We start from the raw sequence: 13,293 nt of genomic DNA on the forward strand, positions 1-13,293 counted from the left end.
ATTCCACTCTCTTTCTAATTGACTTTATTATTCAATTAGGCTTGAATGGTGTCATTTTTGTGAATTTGATAGCACCCTGAGAGAACTATTAGTAGCTTAATTGTCTATAAAATAAATACATTAATAAACTATTAATGTATTATCTTTTTTCTTCATAGTTTATGATTTGGTCCAGTATGTCAATCCTTTCTCCATTTGGTGGATGGTATTTCATTAGCAGTTTGACTTTTCTACCACAAGGTGCTGTGAGTATGCATGGTCAGAGGTTTGCTTAAATTTACACACATTCTCAAGTATAAGTACAAATTGATAAATCCCACACATTCTCAAGTATAAGTACAAATTGATAAATCCCACACATTCTCAAGTATAAGTACAAATTGATAAATCCCACACATTCTCAAGTATAAGTACAAATTGATAAATCCCACACATTCTCAAATATAAGTGAAAATGGATAAATCCCACACATTCTCAAATATAAGTGAAAATGGATAAATCCCACACTTTGCTTAGAAATGATCGCACGCATGGTTTACGAACATTTCTGTTGGTACGCAACACTGATAAATGAGGGCCCAGGATGATGTCTCTGGTTTTGAATCTGAATTTAGAAAACTGAATCTGAATGCATCTGAGAAGTTGAATACAGTGCATTCGGAAAGTATTCAGACCCTTTGACTTTTTACACATTTTGTTACGTTACAGCCATATTCTAAAATGTATTAAAAAATATATATATATATACACTGCTCAAAAAAATAAAGGGAACACTTAAACAACACAATGTAACTCCAAGTCAATCACACTTCTGTGAAATCAAACTGTCCACTTAGGAAGCAACACTGATTGACAATAAATTTCACATGCTGTTGTGCAAATGGAATAGACAAAAGGTGGAAATTATAGGCAATTAGCAAGACACCCCCAAAAAAGGAGTGATTCTGCAGGTGGTGACCACAGACCACTTCTCAGTTCCTATGCTTCCTGGCTGATGTTTTGGTCACTTTTGAATGCTGGCGGTGCTCTCACTCTAGTGGTAGCATGAGACGGAGTCTACAATCCACACAAGTGGCTCAGGTAGTGCAGTTCATCCAGGATGGCACATCAATGCGAGCTGTGGCAAAAAGGTTTGCTGTGTCTGTCAGCGTAGTGTCCAGAGCATGGAGGCGCTACCAGGAGACAGGCCAGTACATCAGGAGACGTGGTGGAGGCCGTAGGAGGGCAACAACCCAGCAGCAGGACCGCTACCTCCGTCTTTGTGCAAGGAGGTGCACTGCCAGCGCCCTGCAAAATGACCTCCAGCAGGCCACAAATGTGCATGTGTCTGCTCAAACGGTCAGAAACAGACTCCATGAGGGTGGTATGAGGGCCCGACGTCCACAGGTGGGGGTTGAGCTTACAGCCCAACACCGTGCAGGACGTTTGGCATTTGCCAGAGAACACCAAGATTGGCAAATTCGCCACTGGCGCCCTGTGCTCTTCACAGATGAAAGCAGGTTCACACTGAGCACATGAGCACATGTGACAGACGTGACAGAGTCTGGAGACGCCGTGGAGAACGTTCTGCTGCCTGCAACATCCTCCAGCATGACCGGTTTGGCGATGGGTCAGTCATGGTGTGGGGTGGCATTTCTTTGTGGGGCCGCACAGCCCTCCATGTGCTCGCCAGAGGTAGCTTGACTGCCATTAGGTACCGAGATGAGATCCTCAGACCTCTTGTGAGACCATATGCTGACACATGCACATTTGTGGCCTGCTGGAGGTCATTTTGCAGGGCTCTGGCAGTGCACCTCCTTGCACAAAGGCGGAGGTAGCGGTCCTGCTGCTGGGTTGTTGCCCTCCTACGGCCTCCTCCACGTCTCCTGATGTACTGGCCTGTCTCCTGGTAGCGCCTCCATGCTCTGGACACTACGCTGACAGACACAGCAAACCTTTTTGCCACAGCTCGCATTGATGTGCCATCCTGGATGAACTGCACTACCTGAGCCACTTGTGTGGGTTGTAGACTCCGTCTCATGCTACCACTAGAGTGAGAGCACCGCCAGCATTCAAAAGTGACCAAAACATCAGCCAGGAAGCATAGGAACTGAGAAGTGGTCTGTGGTCACCACCTGCAGAATCACTCCTTTTTTGGGGGTGTCTTGCTAATTGCCTATAATTTCCACCTTTTGTCTATTCCATTTGCACAACAGCATGTGCAATTTATTGTCAATCAGTGTTGCTTCCTAAGTGGACAGTTTGATTTCACAGAAGTGTGATTGACATGGAGTTACATTGTGTTGTTTAAGTGTTCCCTTTATTTTTTTGAGCAGTGTATATATAATCAATCTACACACACTGCCCCACAATGACAAAGCGAAAACAGGTTGACATTTTTGCAAATTTATAAAAATAAAATGTAAAAAAAACATGATTTACATAAGTATTCAGACCATTTGCTATGAGACTCGAAATTGAGTTCAGGTGCATGCTGTTCCATTGATCATCATTGAGATGTTTCTACAACTTGATTGGAGTCCACCTGTGGTAAATTCAATTGATTGAACATGATTTGGAAAGGCACACACCTCTCTATATAAGGTCCCACAGTTGACAGTGCATGTCAGAGCAAAAACCAAGCCATGAAGTCGAAGGAATTGTCCGTAGAGCTCCGAGACAGGATTGTGTCGAGGCACAGATCTGGGGAAGGGTACCAAAACATTTATGCAGCATTGAAGGTCCCCAAGAACACAGTGGCCTTCATTGTTCTTAAATGGAAGAAGTTTGGAACCACCAAGACTCTTCCTAGAGCTGGGTGCCCGGACAAACTGAGCAATCGGGGGAAGGGCCTTGGTCAGGGAGGTGACCAAGAACCCGATGGTCACTCTGACAGAGCTCTAGAGTTCCTCTGTGGAGATGGGAGAAAATTCCAGAAGGACAACCATCTCTGCAGCACTCCACCAATCAGGCCTTTGTGGTAGAGTGGCCAGATGGAAGCCACTCCTCAGTAAAAGGCACATGAAATCCTGCTTGGAGTTTGCCAAAATGTACCTAAAGACTCTCAGACCATGAGAAACTAGATCCTCTGGTCTGATGAAACCAAGATTTAACTATTGGGCCTGAATGCCAAGCGTCACGTTTGGAGGAAACCTGGCACCCTCCTTACGGTGAAGCATGGTGGTGGCAGCATTATGCTGTAGGGATGTTGTTCAGCAGTAGGGACTGGGAGACTAGTCAGGATCGAGGGAAAGATGAACAGCGCAAAGTACAGAGAGATCCTTGATGAAAACCTGCTCGAGAGCAGACTGGGGTGAAGGATAACCTTCCAACAGGACAACGACCCGAAGCACACAGCCAAGACAACGCAGAGTGGCTACGGGACAAGTCTCTGAATGTCCTTGAGTGACCCAGCCAGAGCCCGGACTTGAACCCGATCGAACATCTCTGAAGAGACCTGGAGCGACGCTCCCCATCCAACCTGACAGAGCTTGAGAGGATCTGCAGAGAAGAATGGGATTAACTTCCCAAATACAGGTGTGCCAAGAAGACTCAAGACTGTAATCGCTGCCAAAGGTGCTTCAAATTACTGAGTAAAGGGTCTGAATACTTATGTAAATGTAATTTGTTTTGTATTTTTTTGCAAAAATTCTTTACCTGTTTTTGCCTTGTCATAATGGGGTATTTTGTGTAGATTGATGAGGGGGGAAACTATTTAATATATTTTAGAATAGGCATTTCTATCTGGAATAGTGTATCTGAATGCGATGCCTCAGATGAAATAAGCCGCGTATTTCATTCATTATCAATGGAGAAAGCTCAAAACTGCAGAGGACAGCAGAGAGGGGGATGGTGGGATTTGTGTGAAGCATAAACACAATCAGAGGTTCAAGCACTCGCCGTAATCAGCAGGTTAGGAAGAGTACACAACCATTCTAGGGGGCACTCTGCCACAAATGTGCTCATTTGATCTTTTCCAGCTACAAACAGCGTGGTGGCGAGTCAATAAGCAAGTATAATCTAGGCAAGCAACAATACAGGCTCCAGACATCACAAGCCAGCAAAAAAAAGTTACACACACACTCATAAACACACAACCTCGTGTGATGGATAGCTGTCGGCTATATTAGCCACGATTTACCGTTATTTGGTGCAGCTTCAAATGTCGAACAAAGTTGGAAATTGTCTCGCCTCTGTCTGTAATTTTCTTCCCACACGTTTTGCAAGTTGCAATCTGTTTTTTGTTTATACAGCGTCGTCTTTATATCCGAAAATAATATTTTTGGGTATCATCATTCCAAGGCCTCCATCTGAATTCACCCGCCGACGTTCCTCTGCACTGCCACACACAATTTGATTGGCTGCTGTCCGATTCAAACTGTAATCCGTTAAATGAAGAGTTGATGCGCTGCACACTTTTTGTAATAGCATAATTTTTTATATTTGGGTTTGGGGAGGGTATGAAGTCAGGTCGAGTCATAATGCTCAAATCCAAGTCAAGTCACGAGTCATTGGTGTCAAAGTCGAGTTGCAAGTCATCATATTTGTGACTCGAGTCCACACTTCTGGTACATAGTGTCTTTATTGATATAAAAAACGTTTTCTATATTAAAGGGTACTTCGTTTAATATAACAGGCTTTTAAAATGTAATATTGGTGCACAATTTCTACTTAAAATATCAAAGGGACTCAAAAGGGACTCATTTCGTGGAACGACCAGTACACAATAGCAACATTGTCTATTGTCGAAAAACAAACCTAAATAATTGCAAGTGTGTGCAGTAAAATGTAATTAAAATCGTCACAGAACCATTGAGCACATAACATAAGCCAGCATCTCTTCATATTTATTTTGGGTAGGACAAATGGAACGAATAGATAGACATAGATCTATATTATCTGCATTATGCAACCGAAAACTACAGTTAATAATGAATGTGTAGAAATACAAAGCATCCATGAATAAAAAATAAATAATTATATTCATACACATACTCAACATATGATAGAAATTAGTGCTGTGAATGAAAGTGAAATGTACAAGTAAAATTAGTATTTCACCAGAAGGTGGCACTAGTTCATTACGGTTGATGTGCAGTGAATTTCTTGAGACTGAGAGCATATGAGCTCCTTTGTGTGTGTGTTTTTTTGCTGTGATATATCTATACAGGAATGTGCAGCTGACTCCAAGTGACTGTATGTTTTAAACTCGCAAGTGTGCAGTCTTGTTTTTCCCAATGTGGATGCCTGTTTGTGGGTGTGCCTGTGTGGCTGGCATGAGTGTGTTCATGTCTTTCTAAGCATATGCAGCTGTTTCAGTTGAGCTTTCTGCGCACAGCGTAACCCTTTATGCCTTTTGTGTTCTTCACCTACAGGTTTCTGGACTGTAATATCTTGCTGCTGAGCGCTGGAAATTCTTGGCCACGTTCCCAGCAGCGCAAGGTCATGGCTAAAAGGGATCCAGCTTTTGTCAAATTAACTTCAAAAGTAAATTTTCGCATTTTACAAAACCCTTTTCCTAACCTTGACCTAAGTCTCATAACCTGCTACATTAATTATACTAACCTGCTACGAAAAGTCAAATCGGACTTTCATTTGACAAAAGCTGGATCCCTTCTAGCCATGACCACACGCACTACAGCCTCCTGGGGCTGATTTAGCCAATGTTCCCACCCAGGAATCCAGGACTTCTGACAGCAACCAGGCCAGACTCTCTTTCAAGGCCACACTCCGTCAGCCTCTCCAAGGCTGTGGCCCAAGGCCAGCCAGGAACCTCTCCCTCAAAAGGCTGTCTCCCGTCTTCATGGAGCTCCCAGAGAAACAGCCACTCTCTCCGGCGACAAAATGGCACCGGAGGAGATGGCCGCCGTTTTACGGTCTCCTAACAAATTGTGCTATTATGTGTTTTTTTTTCGCAATATTTGGAAATTATTTTGTACATAATGTTTCTGCAACCGCATCTTACGGAAGAAAAGAGCTTCTGGATATCAGGACAGCGATCACTCACCTTGGATTAGACAAAGATTTCTTCAACAATAACAAGCAGTACTCACACGATATTCTCCAAACACCCCGCAGGGCAGACATCCCAATTATTCGCAAAAGAAAGCGACGCAGAGGACGAAGAGCCGGATGCCTCATCCGGACCCGCAGAAGGCAACTAGGAAAGCTGCCGTTACCGTCAATATTACTCGCCAACGTGCAATCATTGGACAATAAACTAGACGAGGTACCATCACGAATATCCTACCAACGGGACATCAAAACCTGTAATATCCTATGCTTCACGGAATCGTGGCTGAATGACGACATGGATATTCAGCTAGCGGGATACACTCTGCACCGGCAGGATAGAACAGCACACTCCGGTAAGACGAGGGGGGGGGGGGGGGGGGGGGGGGCGGTCTGTGCATATTTGTAAACAACAGCTGGTGCACGAAATCTAAGGAAGTCTCTAGATTTTGCTCGCTTGAAGTAGAGTATATTGTGATAAATTGCAGGCCACACTACTTGCCTAGTGAGTTCTCAGCTATACTTTTCGTGGCTGTTTATTTACCACCATAGATGCTGGCACTAAGACCGCACTCAGTCAGCTGTATAAGGAAATAAGCAAGCAGGAAACCACTCACCCAGAGGCGGCGCTCCTAGTGGCCGGAGACTTTAATGCAGGGAAACTTAAATCAGTTCTACCAAATCTCTATCAACATGTTAAATGTGCAACCAGAGGGAAAAAAATTCTAGATCACCTGTACTCCACACACAGCGACGCGTACAAAGCTCTCCCTCGCCCTCCATTTGGTAAATCCGACCACAACTCTATCCTCCTGATTCCTGCTTACAAGCAAAAATTAAAGCAGGAAGCACCAGTGACTCGGTCTATAAAAAAATGGTCAGATGAAGCAGATGCCAAACTACAGGACTGCTTTGCTATCACAGACTTTAACATGTTCTGGGATTCTTCCGACGACATTGAGGAATACACCACATCAGTCACTGGCTTTATCAATAAGTGCATTGAGGACGTCGTCCCCACAGTGACTGTACGTACATACCCCAACCAGAAGCCATGGATTACAGGCAACATTCGCACTGAGCTAAAGGGTAGATCTGCCGCTTTCAAGGTGCGGGACTTTAACCCGGAAGCTTACAAGAAAGCTTACAAAGCTTTCTTGTAAGCTTACACCGGCTCCAACGCTCGTCGGATGTGGCAGGGCTTGCAAACTATTACAGACTACAATGGGAAGCACAGCCGCGAGCTGCCCAGTGACACGAGCCTACCAGACGAGCTAAATCACTTCTATGCTCGCTTCGAGGCAAGCAACACTGAGGCATGCATGAGAGCATCAGCTGTTCCGGACAACTGTGCGATCACGCTCTCCGTAGCCGACATGAGTAAGACCTTTAAACAGGTCAACATACACAAGGCTGCGGGGCCAGACGGATTACCAGGACGTGTGCTCCGGGCATGTGCTGACCAACTGGCAGGTGTCTTCACTGACATTTTCAACATGTCCCTGATTGAGTCTGTAATCCCAACATGCTTCAAGCAGACCACCATAGTCCCTGTGCCCAAGAACAAAGGCAACCTGCCTAAATGACTACAGACCCTTAGCACTCACGTCCGTAGCCATGAAGTGCTTTGAAAGGCTGGTAATGGCTCACATCAACACCATTATCCCAGAAACCCTAGACCCACTCCAATTTGCATACCGCCTAAACAAATCCACAGATGATGCAATCTCTATTGCACTCCACACTGCCCTTTCCCACCTGGACAAAAGGAACACCTATGTGAGAATGCTGTTCATTGACTACAGCTCAGTGTTCAACACCAAAGTACCTCAAAGCTCATCACCAAGCTAAGGAACCTGGGACTAAACACCTCCCTCTGCAACTGGATCCTGGACTTCCTGACAGGCCGCCCCCAGGTGGTGAGGGTAGCAACACATCTGCCACGCTGACCCTCAACACTGGAGCTCCCCAGGGGTGCGTGCTCAGTCCCCTCCTGTACTCCCTGTTCACCCACGACTGCATGGCCAGGCACGACTCCAACACCATCATTAAGTTTGCTGACGACAACAGTGGTAGGCCTGATCTCCAACAACGACGAGACAGCCTATAGGGAGGTCAGAGACCTGGCCGGGTGGTGCCAGAATAACAACCTATCCCTCAACGTAACGAAGACTAAGGAGATGATTGTGGACTACAGGAAAAGGAGTACCGAGCACGTCCCCATTCTCATCGACGGGGCTGCAATGGAGCAGGTTGAGAGCTTCAAGTTCCTTGGTGTCCACATCAACAACAAACTAGAATGGTCCAAACACACCAAGACAGTGTTGAAGAGGGCACGACAAAGCCTATTCCCCCTCAGGAAACTAAAAAGATTTGGCATGGGTCCTGAGATCCTGAAAATGTTCTACAGCTGCACCATTAAGAGCATCCTGACTGGTTGCATCACTGCCTGGTACGGCAATTGCTCGGCCTCCGACCGCAAGGCACTTCAGAAGGTAGTGCCTACGGCCCAGTACATCACTGGGGTAAAGCTGCCTGCCATCCAGGACCTCTACACCAGGCGGTGTCAGAGGAAGGCCCTAAAAATTGTCAAAGACCCCAGCCACCCCAGTCATAGACTGTTCTCTCTACTACCGCATGACAAGCGGTACCGGATTGCTAAGTCTAGGACAAAAAGGCTTCTCAACAGTTTTTACCCCCAAGCCATAAGACTCCTGAACAGGTAATCCGGACTATTTGCATTGTGTGCCCCGCCAACCCCTCTTTTACGCTGCTGCTACTCTCTGTTTATCTTATATGCATAGTCACTTTAACGATACCTACATGTACATACTACCTCAATTGGGCCGACCAACCAGTGCTCCCGCACATTGGCTAACCGGGCTATCTGCATTGTGTCCCACCACCCGCCAACCCCTCTTTTTACGCTTCTGCTACTCTCTGTTCATCATATATGCATAGTCACTTTAACGATACCTACATGTACATACTACCTCAATAAGCCTGACTAACAGGTGTCTGTATATAGCCTTCCTACTCTTTTTTCAAATGTCTTTTTACTGTTGTTTTATTTCTTTACTTACCTACACACACACACACACCTTTTATTTTCCGCACTATTGGTTAGAGCCTGTAAGTAAGCATTTCACTGTAAGGTCTACACCTGTTGTATTCGGCGCACGTGACAAATAAACATTGATTTGATTTAAATAACAATTTCTCAAAACTGCCTGCCAAACCCCATTTTTTTCCCTCTCCCTCCCTGATCTCTCCCGCCCCACATGGTCACCCCTAACATTTCACACAACAGAACTCTTTCTCATGTTAGTCTGGAAGCAGTTAAAACCATGCTGTTAGATGTGAAGGCCAAGGTTAAATGGAGAAAGTTTAATGGCAACATTTGAATAGAGCTTTTTCGTGTTGAAACAAGTATTTTTTTGACTTTGTTAGAGCATGTTTGGATTAAATATCAGTTTTTGATTACACCTCATGCAGCCATGTGGGATTTTGAAAGATGGCAATAGGTCTGGAAAGTGAAACGTATCAGGACATGTTTTTCCACATACAATACATGCACAATACATGCACAATACATGCACAAATATGAACTTGGGTGTGCACACATTCACTCGTTTAAAAACACACACAAAACGCATTGGATTCTTTAGATATTTCATTTATTTTATAAAAAGGAATGCATAAAAATAAAAATAAAGTACCACTATTAGTGTTTAAGATGTACCGTTTTGACACAGGCATCGTGCTACTGGACACACAAGACATTCCATACATGAACACAGTTCTTACATACATACATACTGTACATACTTACATACATAGTCATTCATATATTTATACAAATCATACAGGGCTAGGCAACACATGAATGAAGTGATAGGTATGTTTGCGCTGTCTTTTAAGAAACCCGGGAGAGAGCAGGCAGTCAGGCAATATGGAATCTGCCAAAGTGCTTTCACTATTCCTACTGGTCTGGCCTAGCCTGGAATCTACATTTATATGCTCAGTTTATTGTGAAACAATTGTGTAACAGAGCATATCAGTTTGGATTCCAGGCTCGCTGTCTTAACTAGCAGACTGTAAAAACCTGCATGGAAATATGATGAGGACCAGAAGCGTGGCCAAGTGAGCGTGAGTGTGTGTCTGTACAAAGGCAGATGAGGTTCTTCCTGAACAGGAACCGCTTTATGAAACACAGGACTTCCTGCCGTTAGAGGAAGTAGAGTTTACTTAGGTGTCTAAGAGTATAAAGAGGGCGACCTCTCGTGTGAAGGGAATGGAGACCCGTGCTCCCCTTTAAACTGGATCTTCTCGTTTATGGAGGGGGAGAGGGATTATTGGGAAAGATGAGACGTGTTTACTCTGGACTAATCCCATGTCTTCCTGTGTTGAACAGGACACTGTACTATTTTTCAACCATTCTACCTGGACTGGCTTGGTGGTGATATTCCTGTTATTTGTTGTGGTCTGTTTTTAAGACTTCACAGTGAGATTGACCTACCCTGTTTAATCCCACCCTCTGCACATCAATGACAAGTCAATGATCAATAATACTGTCAAAAATAGAGCGGTCTCGCTCCAAACACTTCATACTTACATTCAGGCCCATTCCCCTGGAGCAAGGCCCAATAATAACAGAAAGCACACTCTGCCACTGCGTTGCTACAACATCGTCAAGACAACAGTCCTGTTGGTTATGGGCTGCTGGGTAGCTGTCATTGAGGAAATGCGTTTTCTGATTGGGCCTTCCTCTTAGAAAACGTTAGTCACAAAAGACAACAGTAGAAGCGAGAGGGACAGATTTGAGAGAGAGAGAGAGAGAGAATGTTAATGAACAAGCTGAACTTACTGGAGTACACCAATACACATTAGTTCTTACAAAGGAGTTAGAATGTCATGCAATATACGTAAGCAGAGTACTTTTGTTTTTGCAGTTAATCAAAGGGATCTATGCATGTTAATATATGAGGATATATAGCCCTGGTTTAGATGGGTACTTGTAAGGGTTTTGGCCTGCATGGAGTTTAGTACTGAGTGAGGACTAGTCACTGCCTGGGTGCCTCACGTCTCTCTATATGAGCAATGGCCTATGAGTACTGTATGTATCGATACATATATAATTCACTCAGGGAAACATCTGTGGTTTAACCTTTCAAGAGGGTGACAGCCATAAACAAATCACACAACGCTTACATGTCTACAAAGTGCAATATGTGAAAGCTTTCCATTATCAGGGCGCAGTAAAACACTCCAACAACTCAGCATCACGATTATGTATTATGTATATGGTGTCTGTGGATTTGGCTTTCCATAAGAGTCTGCATACATGTAAAACAAGCGGACATGCAGAACATGAATTCATGTATCGTTATAATCAAGACTCCCTCAACAAAGATTGTGACTCCACTCTGTGAAAGTCCCTAAGAAAATGTTTAAAACATTGTTAAAAAAAAGAAAGAAAAGGTCTCAGCTATGATTGTGAATTCATTGAATAATAGTGAATTCACTCGAGGATGATTGTGTTATCACGCTCTTGTGGTGAATCGGTTGAATGCTGATTGTGAATTCACACAGGTATGATTGTAATGAGAGTCAACGATGTTATGACATCTCTTCAGACAAACAGACAGACGGTCTTCTGTGTGGCAGGTCTGGACTGGGGATAGGGGGGGGTTCACAGGTGTGCTTTCCTCTTTAAGTCTCTTCACCTGCACACAGCCCCATCACACACACTATCCCTCTCACACACCCAGTCTAACAGACATGCACGCACGCACACACATTCAGAAACACACACTGTGTGATTATAGCATCGAGTCAGACACAGGTGGTGCACTCTGCCTGCATGATGGGCGTGGTCTGGTGTTCGTGTTTGTTGGTACAGTGCTCCATAGAGCTGGAGCTCTTGAGGGGCACCAGGCATCGGTCGGTGGGGCGCCCGCTGGTCAGCAGCCCCCAGCAGCACAGCACACGCAGGAACTCTTTTCTCATGTCCTTACTGCGTAGCGTGTAGATCAACGGGTTGAGTGCCGAGTTGAGCGTGGCGATGCCGAAGAAGATGTCTGCCTTGGAGAGGACGGGGCAGTCCAGCCTGCGGCAGGAGGTGTCCAGGAGGAGGACGGTGAAGGCGGGCAGCCAGCACACGATGAAGACGCCCAGCACGATGGTGACCGTCTTCAGCAGGGCGTAGGCCGGAGAGTTGGTGGCCTCCTGGTGGCTGGAGCGCACGATCAGATAGATGCGCACGTAAAGGATGCCGATAGAGAGCAGGATGATGCTGAAGATGGTGACCACAAACAGGATGTACTTCTTGGAATAGAGGGGCAGCAAGGCCGAGCACTCAGGCAGGTTGTTGATGCAGTTCCAGCCGATGATGGGCAAGCCTCCCAGGAGGATGGAGGTGACCCAGCACGTCCCGATCAGCAGGAACATACGACACGTCCTGTTAGAGCCGTACACCCTGACCTTGGTGATGGCGATGTAGCGCTCGATGGCGATGGCCAGCAGGCTGAAGACGGAGGCGGCCAGCGCTATAAAGGCTGTGCCCTCCCTGATGAACCACTGCACTGGCACCAACTCAAAGGTCCTTGGCCCTGATAGGAAGATGTTGGCGATGTAGGCAGAGCCGGCCAGCAGGTCGGAGAAGGCTAGGTTCCCGATGAAGAAGAACATGGCGGTGTGGAACTTCTTGTTGCGGAACACGGCAATGAGCAGCAGCAAGTTCTCCAGAATGATGATGCTGCAGATGATAACGAAGACGATGTTGAGGGAGCTGAGCTGCGCCTTCCCGTTGGTGCGCTCCTCTAGCTCCTCCCAGGTCATGTCCTTGGCAAACACATAGTAGGCATGGATCAGGGACCGGTTGTAGTACTGGGAATACTTGCTCTTCATGGCAACAACGGGGTGGCAGAGCACGGTGGCTTTTCGGCAAAGAGTCATTCACACAGTGGTATGGTGACGGTAGAGCTGGTCTGGGCCGATGGTCATTCTCTCAAGAGGAGACGTCTGGGAGACAGGGGGAGGATGCAGGGCAGGCAGGCTGAGGGGAGGGACTGTGCCCGTCCCAGAATCACGTCTCAGTGGCCCAGGAAGCCTGGTTGGGTCACCTGCAGAGAAACAGAGAGACATGGTCAGGATTACCAACAGGGCATATAACAGTGTGCATCGTGTGATTTTAATCAATTATGAGTAGGCATTGCCTACTAATTGGTTGATGACATCATTGGAAACTTTTTACTACAAAACATAGAAAAGCACAGTTTCCAAATACAGTATGTTGATGCT

At 45.6% G+C, this 13,293-nt stretch overlaps 1 protein-coding gene across 3 annotated transcripts in view; it reads right to left on the reverse strand.

The window, feature by feature from the left end:
* Window positions 1-9,651: 9,651 nt before the first annotated feature.
* Window positions 9,652-13,293, reverse strand: part of LOC120034171 (sphingosine 1-phosphate receptor 2-like) — a 37,286-nt gene continuing 33,644 nt past the window's right edge. For all 3 annotated transcript variants that reach the window (XM_038980633.1, XM_038980631.1, XM_038980632.1), the window contains exon 2: window positions 9,652-13,115. In XM_038980633.1, the coding sequence (XP_038836561.1) occupies window positions 11,827-12,948 (1,122 nt within the window). In that variant the 5' untranslated portion in view covers window positions 12,949-13,115 and the 3' untranslated portion in view covers window positions 9,652-11,826. The remainder of the gene's footprint in view (window positions 13,116-13,293) is intronic.

The sequence above is a fragment of the Salvelinus namaycush genome, chromosome 41 (assembly GCF_016432855.1).
Source record: "Salvelinus namaycush isolate Seneca chromosome 41, SaNama_1.0, whole genome shotgun sequence".
Taxonomy (NCBI): Eukaryota; Metazoa; Chordata; class Actinopteri; order Salmoniformes; family Salmonidae; genus Salvelinus; species Salvelinus namaycush.